This window comes from Python bivittatus, unplaced genomic scaffold, assembly GCF_059951505.1.
Source record: "Python bivittatus isolate LINGU-HERP-01145 unplaced genomic scaffold, Pbiv_v1 ctg000070_np1212, whole genome shotgun sequence".
In the NCBI taxonomy this organism is placed as follows: Eukaryota; Metazoa; Chordata; class Lepidosauria; order Squamata; family Pythonidae; genus Python; species Python bivittatus.
The window spans coordinates 19,643,794-19,659,947 of record NW_028277034.1 but is presented as its reverse complement, the minus strand read 5'-3'; the positions used below and the strand labels follow the sequence as shown (position 1 = coordinate 19,659,947).

General features: G+C 35.8%; 1 protein-coding gene across 1 annotated transcript in view; it reads right to left on the bottom strand.

Annotated features, from left to right (window-relative positions):
* Nucleotides 1-263: 263 nt before the first annotated feature.
* DCHS2 (dachsous cadherin-related 2) overlaps nucleotides 264-16,154 on the bottom strand; it is a 107,613-nt gene continuing 91,722 nt past the window's right edge. The window contains exons 15-20 of the mRNA XM_088133246.1: nucleotides 11,966-12,177; nucleotides 11,094-11,245; nucleotides 6,978-7,108; nucleotides 3,748-4,034; nucleotides 3,514-3,652; nucleotides 264-2,905 (exon numbers count right to left, since the gene is read on the bottom strand). Coding sequence (XP_087989372.1) covers nucleotides 264-2,905; nucleotides 3,514-3,652; nucleotides 3,748-4,034; nucleotides 6,978-7,108; nucleotides 11,094-11,245; nucleotides 11,966-12,177 — 3,563 coding nt within the window. The remainder of the gene's footprint in view (nucleotides 2,906-3,513; nucleotides 3,653-3,747; nucleotides 4,035-6,977; nucleotides 7,109-11,093; nucleotides 11,246-11,965; nucleotides 12,178-16,154) is intronic.

Sequence of the window (16,154 nt, the reverse complement as noted above, 5' to 3'; positions counted from 1 at the left end):
AGTCCTATTCAACTGGATTTCCCTTAGAGATCTCAATTAAACATAGGCAGTAGAAAACAGAGATATAGACTATTCCAGGTGGTATCTGACAAGTTGATGGTATATTTTGTGGAGAATTATTTATGGAAATAAGTCTAAGTAATTTTTAGCTTATGAAAATAAAATAGTTACAGGTATATTATATAGCATGCTGTGCTTTTATGGAGTATGGCCAGAATTCTAGCCAAATGTCTGTTTTATATTTGAATCCAATGATAAATAATCTATGCAGGTTCTTGAATGTCTTCCTCTGTTGAAAGTTCACATGCTGACCAACTGGAGCACATCCCCTTCAGGTTAAGATATGAGGCAACTGGTGATGTTGTGGGTGTCTGCATTGTCAGCAGAGATAGGGAAGGTGAAAAACTGGGGGTCATAAGTGCTGGAGGATATTTCAAGTGATGAATAACAGGTGAATGGGGATATTTTTTAAATCTTTTATTTGGCAATGAAGTTGGCATTTTTGGGAGACCTGATTTTAAATCAGGATGAGCTATGGAAGTAAACAAAGGAGGAGGAAAAATGAAGGATTTCTCCTCCTTAGGAAAAGTATGCATTTTAATGCTTTCATCCTCCAGTTCTGCAATGTCACTGAACACAGAAGCAAGAGGCTTAAAGCTGGGTTCCCAGTTCAGCAAATAATCCCAGTTATAGTTCTCTCCAAGATCCTCATCAGAGTCTACTAGGGTACCAAGAGATCCATAATGGGAGTTCTTGCTATCAGGTATTACTATATATTCCATTGTGAGATCTGTCATTATCTCAATTTCCTTTATTGTCAGTTTTGCAAGTGTATGGGACAACATTTTATCATAGAGCATTTCACTGAAATCTCTCCTCTCTTCTCCACCTCCATCTTTGAAGTAATGGACAGCCTCTGTGCTTTGAGAAACAGCCAACTCCTCATTTTCTCCAGACTGACATGAAAGCTGATCAGAATCCCTGGGAATTCCTGAATCTGGTATACATGAGACTTTGCCACTTAAACCAGATCTAGTACCCTTCCTACAAGGATGTTCACTGATCTTCTTTATTTCCTTATCTTCTCCAGTTCTTCCTTCTCTTGATCCGTGGCTATGTGAGTTGGAATGCATATAAACATTATCTCTTCTATCCCTGATGCCAATCAAACTTAGCCAGTCGACTATGCTCCCTACAGGGAAAGTTGTAGTTCCATGGATTTGGGATTTCTGGGAATGTTTAAGTGGGTTATTTTCTCTATGTATGTTGAGATCTGTAACTGAGGGAGATGGCATCTCTTTCTTCATGTTGGGCCTGCAGGTATCTTTTAGTGTATATCTACCAATAAGCACAGCAAGGCAGGTGACTAGAAACAAAAATACTATGGTAGAGGTGGCAATGCTAACAGACAGGTCATATGCTGGCAGTGTGGAAGAGCTTTCAGGACTATTGGAAATGTTTACCAGAACTGTGCACGTGCTGGACTTTGAGCCCTGCTTTGGACTATGAGCTTTTATGAGCAGTTCAAGAGTGTCATCTTTCTTCTTCACCCGGCTTCTTTTCCTGTGAAAAGATCTAGCCAAATAAACAGCTCCACTGCTATAGTTCACAGAAAAGAAGGAAGACTGTTTTAACAAAGTATAGTAAATGACACCATCCAGTCCGCCATCACAGTCTGATGCTGTTACATTGCCAATCAACTGGCCTGCTTCATTATTCTCAGGAAAATAAAACAAATATTTGTCTTGGTTGAATACAGGGTCAAATTCATCTAATCCCTCAACATTAATTTGAACAGTAACCGTAGCTGTGGAGTTGCTTTTATCTTTTGCCTGTGCTATGAAACAATACTTACTCTGCTGTTCAAAGTCAAGTGCCTGCTTGGTGCGGATATCTCCAGACAAAGAATCTATTATAAACAGGTGATGATCTCCAAGAGTTCCATAACCAGATAAGCAAGATGACTCGATAGAATAGGAAAGATAACCACAAGGGCCAGTATCAAAATCTAGTGCAGAAATTGTGCAAACAGAGGAAAAAGCAGGCATATTTTCATGTATACCACAACTGAGGCTTGGAAAAACAAACAGGGGGACATAATCATTAACATCAAGGACACTGATAAAAACAACCGCAAAAGCCACATTTTTTAGAACAATTCCTCCATCGGAAGCTTGAACAGTCAAGTTGAATTCCATAGCATCCTCGTAATCTAGATTTCGGATCAGGTGAATGGAGCCAGTTTTACCTTCTAGTTGGAAATGCCCTTTATCATTTCCAGAGGCAATACTGTAAGTGATATCTGCATTAGTTCCAGCATCAGAATCATATGCTGACACTGAGGTAATGTAATTGCCAACTGGAAAATCTTCTCTGACATGAACATGATATTCCAAACTTGTAAACACAGGTGGATTGTCATTAACATCTAAAATGGTAATTGACACTGTAGCAGTGGAATTTAAAGGAGAAGCTCTATGATCAGATGCAAGAATTAACAACTGATAAGATGAACATCTCTCTCGATCAAGGATGTTTCTCAAAACAAGATTTCCAATCATTTGATCTGGATATTCTGGTCCAAGTACATGCTTTTCCACATGGAATTTATTATCATCATTACCACCAATAATGGAATACACAACATTTGTGCTTTGATGATTTTTATCTTGGTCAATAACTGAGAATGTGAACAATTTTTCTCCAACTGAAGCATTTTCACTTACAGTAAGATTATAGGTTGTCACTGTAAACTGAGGAATGTAAGTATTCATATCCTGTATCTGCACTGCCACAGAAGTAATAGCAGTCAAAGGAGGATTTCCATTGTCACTGGCTTCTACAAGGAGACGAATATCTGGGTTCCAGTTCTGATAGGTCAAAGGCTTAACAAGAAATAGTGAACCTAAAATAAAATAAAAGATGCATTATTTTGTGCAAAAAGTTTTAGTACTGACACTATAGCTTCTCTTTTCTGTATTGTATAAAGATGAGAAACTCATCATTTGAAAAGGTTTTAAAAGCTACCAAAAAAAGAAAAAGAAAAGCCATTTACTATGTAAAAAGATAATTCAAGACAGCCAAAATTGTATGTACTAATTGGAGCTCATGTAAATTCAGGGGTATGAAAAACATGTGTAGTTATTGTACGAAATCATTATAACATGTTAATTGTTATTTCTTATATTTATGGAAATTCTGGTATTCTTAAAAAGTATTAAGTTAGTGAGATTTTCTAAGTCATGAAAAAATAATAGAATTCGAATTAGATGAATAGAATGGTCAAGGGATAGATATATAACCAGAATGCAAAATACAAACTGTATGCTGTTAATCAACCCCTTGGACCCTTTCCTCTAGTATCTCCCAGTCTACTTAGTGTTAAAGTCATGAATGATATATTTAGCTATACTTGAGTATGCATGGGAAAAACCCCTTTTGAGCATTCTCAACAAACAGAATCTTGAAAAGGATTTTTTTCCCAGTTCATGTTGTTCATTTATGCAGACTCACCATTTTGTGGATCAATAAAAAATGTATCAGAGGCAGAAATCATTCTGTAGAATATCTTTCCATTGTGCTCTGAATCTTTGTCTATGGCATACACAGTCAAGACAGAATCATCTATAGACCTAAGTTCAGGTATAATCACCTGAAGGAAAGGGAAATAAAATACAGCATTTCAAATATAGACCCTTAATTGTTTTTTAAAAAATAGATTACTGATCCTAATATTCTTTTTCTTACCTGATAGGTATCCTGAATAAATACTGGAGGATTATCATTGACATCAAATATAAGAATTTGAAGTTGTTCTATGGTGTGATGCACAGAATCAGAAATGTTGATCAAAAGTTCTAACTGAGGATTTATTTCAAAATCTAACGACTTCACCAGTGTAATTGTTCCCTTCCATTGGTCGATTGCAAATTTCTTTCCATGATTACAATCCTCAGCAAAACTGTATTGAAGAGGTGGGCCCAAGTCTGCATCATCTGCCACTACTTGTATCACTAGGAATCCAACTGGTGTATCTACAACAATCATGCTTAAAAATGAGATTTTATCATAGTGGTTCTTGCATGGTTTGAATAATGTAAGACAACCATTAATTCTATTATTTTTAATAACAAATCAAAATGTAATATCGCAAACCAACATAGTTATACAGATGTTATGAGAATTTTAAACCTAATGCTAAAATAATACGAGTAACAATAATATTACATTTCGTTCTGTATATTTTGCAACAACCACAATACAAATGTTATGACTGTCCTCAATTATCTGGGCATGGGGGTGGAAATATAACATACTACCTGTATGTTGGGCTTGGCCAGCTTGACCTCTAGATACTTCATGGCTATGGCAATATAATTTTCTTGATACTGCCTTCTTCTGAGGTGTTTTGTCACAGATGGTCTCCCAGCTACTACTAACCAGATCTTATTCAACTTAGCTTCTGGAGATCACCAAGATCCATATGTGCCACAGCCTGCTACAGGAACTTTTGTTTTACATATGTACCATCATTTCAAGATAGGAATCTTAACTTTTACATCTAACCATTTTTTAACGTCTGTAATACTGATCATAGAACATTAGACCTAGTTATATAATAATAAAAGAAACATTAAGAACAACTCCTCTGGATCTTTCCATAGGCTCATCTAATTCAGTATCCTGTGTCACACTGAAGCCAATTGGATGCATCTCAGAAGTCATAGAACTAGAATAGAGAGCAACATTTCCTTCCACTGTTGATTTCTAACAATCAGTACAGAAGGCACACTGCCCATGATTCAAGAGTAGTAAAGAGCCATTTATTTTAGTAGCCACCGATCCTCCCTTTCCCTATCTAGTCCCCTTTTAAAATCTGCCAAACTAGCTACCATTATTACTATTTATTTATTTGAGTTAGATTTTGCCTTTCCTCCAGGAGCTCAAGACAGCAGACTTTGCTACTTCTTTCTGTCAACATAAGAGCACTATAAAATTCTAAGTTTTTCTAAGTCTTGGTTTAGGTTTCTTCTAACATTAGATTTCTTTTTCCAAAAGGGAGACAAAAATTAGAACTAAATTAAATCAGTAATTCAATACCTGATTTCCAGATTAGTATCTTTTAAGCCAAAATGTCCTTTAAGGCTTTAAAGGAATAGACTGCATTATGATTTGTGTATTTTAAATTGTTCAAAAGTAGAATGCTCATAGGTATTAGAAATATCCCACAGAATATTTGCTGAAATGGCACTTGCTATCTGATGTCCCTGAAAAATGGGGACATTATGGCTGAAACTTGCAGCTGGATGCAGGATCTGGGCTGGCAAAATCTCTCTGGAGAAAGGAGAGATCTTGAGATTGCCCACACGCACTCTGGACAGCTACTCCTCATGAGTAAACCTCAAGAACCAATGTTTTTGCTGTCAGCTGGTGAGTGGAGCAGCTGATTGTTGAGGGGAAATTCCATCTAAGCTCATAGTCATAATGTACCCTTTTTGGATTCAAAGTTCTGCTGATCCTCATTTCTTTATCACTTTGGAATTGATTTTTTATTGCTTTTTAAATATTGAGAACCTCCAGAGCAACAAGTTTTATGCCTTTCACTGGATGAGTTTTCTTCAATCCTTTATGAAAGAAGTTTTCAGTGCGAGTTTAAGGATTTATAAAAAATTGTCTTTTTGGAATTAACAGAAAAGGGTGATTCGACTGTTGTTTTTATAAAGTTATAAATGGACTAAAGGTCCAGATGGATTTCATATAAATGGATTTAAATTAAAGATAAGAATTCTTCCCATGGGAAACTAGACACTCAGAATAAAAACAACAAGATGGGATTTTGAAAGTTGGACACTGAAGGGTACCAGATGCAAATAAAACAATGGATGCATTGAGAGATATGTGTGAACAAATAACTCAGAAGTTACTTTCAAAGATTTCTGCCATTATTGATAAAATAGATGATGCTATAGAAGATGAATACGTTTTACTGGACAAAAATGAAATTGACTCAAATCTGGATTTAAAAATATGACAGACTACAAGAATGATACGGAACAAGATGAAACATTGAATTTACAGATGAAATCAGATGATCTTTTAATAACTAAAAAGGACAGAAATAATAGACCAGAAGAGTGCCCTGGATGAATTTTCTATATTGGATTTACAGAAGAGATTTGTCAATGTTGTCAGCAATTTTGTGACAAGAGAAAATGAGAATAAATCATGCATTGGGACATTATTTGAAGGGACCTAAGGCCAAGATTGTTGGGAGCAGGGGAAGGTATAGAAAGTGAGTTTATTTGATCAAGGTTAAAATAGGTTGCTATTTGTGGCAATTTTTAATGGATTTTTTTTTACTACGACTAGAAGATGATGTTCTGAGGTTTTGTCTTATAGTTAAGAGTAATATGGGAAAGACGCTGTGACATTTTACACTTATTTGATCAAAGTTAAAACAGTTATGATGTTATCTCTGGTAAATTTTATTGGATTTTTACATTATATTTGAATAATGAGGTTTGGGGGATTTGCTTAAAAATAGAAAATGAGATATAAATGTAAAAGGAAGGAAACCAAATGGGTTTATTAGATTAAGTTTATAATAGATATGTGGTTACTTCTCATAATCCTTAATGGACTTTTGCTGATTAGGATGGATGATGAGGCTTTAAAGATATGTTTATAGAGAAAGAGGTGAGATATGGGGTGAAGAGATTGTTGTATTTTAAGAGATGGTGATAAGTTGTTAAAGTTGTTTATACTTGCTGGGTCAGAGGGAGAAGGTTCTTCTTTTTTTCTTTTTCTTTTTACATCATTTTTTTTCTTCTTTCCTGCACTTTTCCCCTTTTTTAAATCTTTCAGAGTTTGTATTAGTTTTATCTCTATAATGGAATCTCTAATAAAATTATTTTAAAAAATTTAAAAAAACGATTCCCACTTTTAAAGTTTAAGCATGAAACGAGAACCACTCTTACTTTCAGAGAGCTTGATAACATCTAATGGCTGCAGAGTTGGGGCATTGTCATTGATATCCACAACTTCTATCTCTACCGTGCACGTAGAAAATAGCCTGGGAATTCCTCTGTCAGCAGCTTGTACAACCAACCTGTTAAGGAATGTGTAAACCAAGGATTATTGGCTGCCAGAAGCATTACACAGCTTAATTAATATCCCAGTTATTACAAACTGTCTGGAAACGTGTCCCATGTTTTTCAGTGAAATGTTAATATAAAATCATTTGTGAAAGGCAAACCTGTATTTGTCTACCAGTGTTCTAAAAAAGAACATAAGGAACTGAATGAATTTTCTTAATTTATGAAGTGCCATGCTATGTTAACAATTGATTAGCAGATATAAGAACAGCAGCATTAATAATGGCTTTCTTACATAAAACCTCAATCCAGAGAGATATATAGAAAAAAAAGTGTTACAAAACTAGAAATGTACATGGTATTCTTATTCATTTATTAGATAGATATCCTGTCTTTTGTATAGGAACTCAAAGCAGCAAACATAGAGCTCCCTCCTGCCATTTTTCTTGCACTAGTAACCTGATATGGACATGTATGCACCATAGGCCAAGAGAAACGGTAGATGCAACAATCAGAGAAAAGATTTACCTCTGTTAGTATACATTACACTGAGAAATCCCACTGGTTTCAGTGAAAGTTCATTCCAGATATGTACATATTAGACTGTAGCCTAAGCCTGAAATCCTACACAAATTCACCTGAGATGAAGTCCCATTGGATTCAGTAGGCTCCTACTCGTAAATAACATCTACTGAGTTCAGTGGGACTTCAACTGCTTTGTAATCCTCTTAAAGATTAAATATGCAAACACTGAGATGGATCAAGTCTAAATTCATTCCCACTGTAATCAATGGGATTTTAATGAAATCACAATTTAGTTGTCCCACTGATTTCTACGGTACTAAAACAGCCAATTTAGTTTTGATTCACCTCACTTACTTCCTAACCAATCAAACATTACACAAAAGTTATAAAACTCATTCAACCTTACTACTTCACATTTAATTACTTCTAAATTAATCCAAAATATTCTTCAAAAGACCAAATAATTTTAATTGGTAACATTTGCACAGTAGTTTTTATTTTGTTGCATAAAGAATCACAGAGTTCAATAAAAGCTAGAACAAAAGAGCAGGACTAAGCAAAGACACAAAGGCTTCATGGAGATAATATGCTTTATATACTGTAAATAGACTTACACTGATATACGGCAATTATTCTCCCTTCAAATGTATTAACATATTGTAAATGTTTGGAGTATAGCAAAGTAAACATTGTCAAATAAATATGGAGAATTTATCTTTCCTTTCGTCTTTGATACAATAACTTCCTTTCAAAAGTGACAAACATTCATTTTCCTTTATTCATATGTCAAGGATGAACACAAAGCATTACAATTTGATCACAGGAGCCTATTGCCATTCATCTACCACACTGGTTCTGCTCTATGAGTTTCTGTGATTTAAAAATTGTCAAAATATGTTACTTAAATTACGGACTTGTATTCAAGTTTCTAAACAGCCATACTTTTATAATATGTCTAGAATATATATCAATAAGCTACATATGGAAATATTTACTAAAGTAATCGGTTTCTTAAATTTCAGTGTTAAAAAAACCCTGATAAAATATATAACCAAGGCATTTAGATAAAACCTCTATCAGCAGTTCCCTCTGGAATTCTTATTTTAAAGACTTTTAACATTTCCACCCAGATTTAACTCCAACAGCAGATCATTGCAGTTTCATAAAAGTGAGGGCTATGATTTGTGTTTAGAAAAAATATTTCAGTTTGCTTTAAGGTTGGCTATAGTCTGTAGATAAGTCAAGGGAAAAGCATTTAAAAGCAACAATTTATTTTAGAGCACATGGAACCATTTCTAACTGTGCATTCAGTAATATGTTTAAACAAGAATTCTGAGAAATTATTCTCAGACATACTGAATTAGATACATCAGAAATATCACTCTGCATAAACATGTTTTAAACTAGGGCTAGGCAACAAGAAACCCACAGCTTCCCTCAACTCCATTTGTACCACCAGGATCTTGAGACTGTACCACCCAAATTTGGTGGCAAAATGACTAAATTTCACCTGATGCAACTTTTACGCTTTATTTTGTTTTGGGAAAAAAATAATAATAAAGGTGGGGATGGGAACTTGAGGCCTCTGAGAGGCAAACTGCTCTCATTTCCATTATATATATATATATATATATATATATATATATATATATATGTGTGTGTGTGTGTGTGTGTGTGTGTGTGTGTGTGTATTAATGAATTAATATATAATGTTATTGCTTTTTATTATTCCTTATTTCCTGATGCTATCCAAACACACTGAGAGTTTTTTGCACCGAAGTCAAATTCCTTGTATGTCTCATACTTGGCCAATAAAGTATTCCATCCATCCATCCATCCATCCATCCATCCATCCATCCATCCATCCATCCCCTCCAACTCCTTGAAAACAGTCCCAAAGCGTCCTCCAAAATGTGAGTTGGCATTGCTGGAACTGGGCTTTTTGTTTTGAGGGAGTTTAAGGATGAATAGGAGCAGTTTGTCTCTCACAAGTCTCAGGTTTCCACTCTCCTCATTCAGCATACACACACCCTCCCAAAGGAGGCTGATAAGTTCACCCTCACCTCTTTCTGTGATGTCACTATATCATGAGGTGGCCTACTGTGTCTCTTCACAAGGCCAGGAAGCCAAATTGCACCCCCATCCCTCAAATGCTGCCCACCTATTTTAGATGAACTCTCAAGAGTGCTGATGTAAAGAGACAGAAAAAAATGCATAACTTTATGCAGATAAGAAAAATGGTGAAGTCCCATACATCGAGAATCTTCACTAGTGCCTTTGGAAGTGGCAAATGCCACACATAGGTTATGTTTGTTAAAGTACAATTCCCAACGATGTCAGTATTGTGGGTTACCTCTCACATTAGAGCCTTTGATTTCAATGGACAAAATACAATGGAAGAAAAGATTTACACTGATACAGGATGCACTGAAACATAGCAGGGTCAGACTCTTAGAAACTGGGCTATACAAAACATTTTATTTCCAGTTTTGTTAAGTCTGGAGACAGAACAAAGCATCCAGAATTTCTGAAGACATGTTTTACAAATACCTACTTTAAAAGGCCCTGCTCTTCACTTTATTTTACCTAGAATAAGCTACTGAAGAAATACTTTAACCATCACATTGGGCAATTTGTTTTAAAAGGCTTCAGTATGAGCATTTCTTGGGATCCTACTATTGTTGCAATCTGAATTCATCCATTTCACTTAATTATGTCAACTCTCTTTTTTTAATATATTAAATCTACAGCTCTGGGGAAAAAGTAGGCAGTTTCAAGAGCATTTGTGTAGTATAAAAGTCTGATAATACAAAAGTTATATTATCTTAGCTGATGAGAAAAATGGCTGATCAAAACTGGGAAAGCAATTTGAGCTCCAAACTGTGACCAAGTATGTCTATTTCTTAATATTCACTCTGCAAAAGACATTCTTCACAGATTCTACTATTGCATACACAATGCTCAGCAATATTTCCAGAAAAAAGGGTGAATCCTATCATTTGCATGCAGATAGTCAGTGTTGAGAAAGATGCCAGTATGAAATTACGGAGAGCACGGCTAGGATGTAAGCAATAATAAGATAGATGAACCACCATCTGACTCTATACAAAACAACTTCCCATGATCCTGTGTCAGAAAATGGGATTCACAAATCATGTTATATTGTCAAATATATAATAAGGTGTGCTGCCAAAAATACCTAATAAAGTTTTAAGACTGGTATACTGTATTTCTGCCATAGAACATGACAATAAGCAATGAAGTACATGGGTAACAAATCTAACAGATTTGTTGCAATAGCATTCATTATTTACAATGACATCCAACACATTTGGTGTAGCTACGGTCCACTCATCCAGAAAAAGAATTATATACATGATTGTGGATTATATCTGCTTATAACATAAGTAACATATTATCAAGGATGATACCAAATATGATATGGTATAGATTTTATATTTATTATTTACAAACCTATATAATGAAATGTCTTCACGATCCAGAATCATATTTGTTGATATAATTCCATGTTCTGAATCAATGAGAAATACTTCATTTGTATTGCCAAATAAAATAGAATATTCAATTTCTCCATTTCGTCCACTGTCAGAATCTGTTGCATAGATCTGTAGGGGAAAAAATCCATATTAATCTTGAGGTAGTAAAACCACCCATTCTAGAACAGAAAAGGGCCTATGACACAGGTAAGTGATGTTAGCTTTACTTTTTCGTGTTTCAGAACATGTTTTTTGGTATATTTTGGTCACATGTGATAATAAGGGCATATAATTCAAAAGCATTTCATCACTGCTTATGAAATTCATCTCAGCAAAAGAGAAGTTATAGCCAAGTTTTTACCAGGCTTGAAACTGCTGCGATAGCATGTATAGTAATCTAATACATTGGCAGAGGGTTCCAAATCCTAAATTTGTTTGTTGAACGTTTCTGGGATTTACATGTGAACAAGAAAGTGTAATGGTGTGCATGGAACCCCTTGGCTTGCTTCCTAAACTCTGGTTCTAGTTTTCCATTCAAACTGGAATCACATTTTTCTTAGATGTTTGCCAGCTTTCTTTCTCGATTTTGCAGGAGTGTTACTTCTTCTTCTTATCTGCTGCCCAGTTCTCCGGTCATTGTTCAGTAATGCCTCCAGATGCAGTATGCTTTTATACCACCTGCTTGGTAGCTTAAAACTTCCTGTGCCTCTGAAGGCCATTTGCTGGAAAACTAGTGGGCTTCCTTGAGTAGCTGGTTGGGAGAATACACTGCTGGGAGAATACACTGCTGGACAAGATGGGCCAGGGGTCAGATCCAACAGGGCACTGCTTATATTCTTATGTTCTCACCTGTGTGATGTATGCATCATAGACTTGGCCTTCCCGAACTGATACTCTGATGTAGCTTTGTTCAAACTGAGGTGCATTATCATTAATGTCCTGTAAGAATACTGTCACGCCGCATGCTGCTGAAGCCAAGCCATTTTCAGCTAAGACTGCAAAATGTACTTCCTTTCTAATTTCATAATCAAGAAACTCAGTTTGTTTTACTGTAATTTCACCTAAAGAAAAAAGAACAATTATCTACATAAGACTGTTACACGTGCAATGAAAGTAATTTTCTCACTACAATTTCTAAATTAGGATTTAAAAATGAACATTATTCTAGCAATGTGGCAAAAAGTTAGCTTTTATAAATCTTAATAAGAGGAATCTTACGAAAATTAATTGATATTAATGAGGTAAATCATCTGTTCTTACTTAAGCTAAAAAGCACAGCAATCAAAGTAATGCAGAAGCATTTTTGTTGTTTTTTATTTTTTCTATTTAGTACAAAACTTTGCTGGACCATAAGGAAGGCAGAGCGCTGAAGAATTGATGCCTTTGGATTGTGGTGGTGGAGAAAACTCTTAGGAGTCCCTTGGACTGCTAGAAGGTCAAACCAGTCAATCCTAAAGGAAATCAACCCTGACTGCTCATTGGAAGGACTGATAATGAAGCTCAAGCTCAGATACTTTGGCCACCTAATGCAAAGAGAGGACTCTTTGGAAAAGACCCTGATGCTGGGAAAGATGGAAGGGAAAAGGAGAAGGGGACAGCAGAGGATGAGATGATTAGATAGCATCATCTATCTAAGCAATGAACATGAAATTGAGCAAACTCCAGGAGGGAGTGAAGGACAGGAAGGCCTGCCACAATATGCTTCATGGGGTCACGAAGAGTTGGACACGACTTAACGATTGAACAACAAATGGATTCTATATAAATAGAAATGTGCATATCCTTGTAATTAAGGCATGTATGTATTTTAAAATACTCCTAAACCACATATAATTGAAATAAATGCCTAGACTCAATTCCAGAGGACTAGAAAGATGCACAGCTTAGAATGAGTGAAGCAGTTTTCTCCAATTTTTCTGGGACACTAAGGTTATCTTTGAAAGGGTTGGACTTCATCTTCCCCATGCACTGGGATGCAAACTTGGTAGTGTAATGTGGATATTAGCCTTGAAAATGCTGGGTTATTAGAAACAGTGCCAGAAAAGGGGACCTCTTTGTGTGGATCATAGAAAAGGTGGAAATAGGGTATACAAAAAGGGTTAGCTGTCCCCAGAACTTAAAACTTAAGACGACTACCCAACAGATTTTGAGGAAATAGATGTGGAAGCCAGTAAGCTCCAAAGTCAGATTAAACATTAGGCTTCCCATGACAGAAGCCATCATGAGCTGACTGCCTAAAGCCAAAGACAGCACAGACAATTAAGTTCCTTGGACAAAAAAAAACTTTGGAGACCATGGCCATGTGTCCCCATTTTCACATTTGTCAATTTTTCAGTTGTGCCTATACTAAAGCTGTGCTTTAAAGCGGGCATATGTATTTTTCTTGCACATTGCAAGATAAACTTCATAATCAAAACTGAACGTGAGGGAAAAAAGGGGGTAGGTAATTTGATCCTATACTACAGGGAAAGTCTCCACATAGGCTATTTGATTTAAACTGAAAGAAGCAGAACTACAGAGCATTTATTGCCTTTAGAGAGCACCAGTGGCTTATACAAGCTAGTTTAGCTAGCTGCAATTTAAAGAAAATGCATGCACTCACTGACAGTTACTTAGGATGCACTTAAGGCTTCTATGGTCATCTTCCCTGCTTATCCTCAGAATCCCCTTACGTGATGGCATTTCTTCATGACAGCCTAGATGCTGCAGCAGCAATACCAGCATGCGCTCTTTCCTAATCAGCAACTATCCTAGTCAAAAATTACTCAGTTATGTTCCTATCGGGCACATGCCAATGTCCTAGTGTCATATCCTATTCAAAGCTTTCTGCACAGCATGAAGGTGTAACAGGTAGTCCTCAACTTATGACAATTCATTAAGCAGTGCAGTCATTAAGTGAGGCATCATGTGACCACAGCCGATTTTACAACATTTTTTTGCAGTGGTTGTTAAGTGAATCACCATGGTTGTTAATTGAATCACATGGTTGTTAAGCAAATCACACAGTTCTCCACTGATTTTACTTGGCAGAAGCCAGCTGGGGAGGTTGTAAATGGTGATCACATGACCCTGGGATGCTGCAATCATCGTAAATGCATGCTGGTTGCCAAGCATCTGAATTTTGATCACATAACCATGGGGAGGCAAGTAACAGTCGTAAGTGCAAAGTCATAAGCTGCTTTTTTCAGTACTGTCGCAATTTTCAATGGTCACTAAATGAATAGTCATAAATTGAAGACTACCTGTACAAGTAAATTATGCCTCAAAATAATTTAAGCAAATCATCCCCATGGAAATGAAACTTTGGGTGGATATGAAAGACATCCTGATTACTCTGCCAACAAAAATCAGGCAGTATATACATTATTGTATTGTATTATATTTTTACTCTATTCTATTAGTAGTGGAGTTGTTGAAAACATCTTTTATAAATGTTCCCAAATGTGAATTGATTTAGATTAAATAAGACAGTCATGTTAATAAAATAATTGATTATTAAAAACATACTTGAGGTTTAACTAAGCAGCAGATCTCTTTTTCCACAGCCAGGAAGAAGTTACGTTTTCAGCAGTCAGCTGGTATTCATTTAGCATATAGCAACTTTTCTCATAAAATCTAGCCTGTAGATGTTTCATGTGAAAATCTTTAAAATATAGTTTTATGTTTCAGGTCATTTTGTTTTTGATTTCAGCATTTGGGGATAATTTAAAATACAAAATATACTTTTAAGACAAAATACAATTCAATTCTCACAAATATAGAAAAAGCTTATATTCCTTTTTCTCATCAAACTGGATAAGACTTGGATGTTAAATACTAAATGTGATGGGAAAATCCACCTTAACTTTCTCTTCAATTTGTTAAATAAAATTGGTGTGAATTTCACAATCACGGTGCTCATATCAGAACAAATGAAGTTTTAGATTTTCTTTTTGAACATATTATTGGAAAGAAAAATACTTCTCATCGGTAGGATCAATAAGCTTACTGGAGAATTAATAAAGAAAACTAATTGAGCTTTGAAGGAAGAAGTGACATACATACTCTGCATTGCTCAACGTATACAGTATAAAGGTATAGATAGGCCTTCCACGGAGATTCCACAATAACACCAGCAAAAGCGACATCCTGTGAATCTTATCCAGAAATGTGAAATTGCCTTCCATTGGAATTCCAAAAATACTCAAGGCTAAATCCCATTTATACATTCAGAGAATGAAGTGTATTTGTAGAATGAAGTGGCATGATGACGTTGAAAAGACCTTGAACTATATCAGTTCAATCTGTAGGTGTTTCAGAATACTCATACTGTTATATTGCATAAACACTCCAAAATTGTATATCTAATAGAATTTTTTTAAAAAATCATTAATATGGGATGGAAGAGAATTTTATTAGACAAAACATAGATAGCTCTCATCAAGTCTTATTATCTGTCTATTATGAATGCTGTTTCGTGCATTCATTAATAATTAAAGATCAGACTTTTGCATACACATAAAGATTTTTGTCTACTTACTTTTTTAAACGGGGGGGAGTTGTACCTTTTACACATGCATAATGATGGACGCATATACAAAATACATATTTTAAGTGTTTGCGCTAGGTTGACTGTGCAATGTACTTGTATTTGTTCCCCCTTCTCCTTCCACAGTCAAGGCATATCTTGCTGGACTGACCCAGCTGCAAGGCTCCATGTGGCAACTCACTCCACTGTTCATTCCACATGGCCCATGCTGGCTTCTCTGTTGCATGTGGCCCTTTCACTGTCTTCATGGAGCAGTCTCTCAAGTGTGCTGTTGAAGTAAGTATGTGGGCAGTGCTAGTTCCCATAGCTCAACTGAGACACTCCTTCACTGAGATTATAAAAGAACTGAAAAATCACTGTGAACCTAGTAGTGTGAGCACAGGTATCCCTCCAAATCCAGCTGAGTCAGTTGTTCACTTCAAAAAAGGCCAGCTTCCAGAAAAAGTGACCTGGATTTTTATGACTGAGGTGACCCACCAAGAACTGCTGCGATCGAGTGAGAAGGAGCAA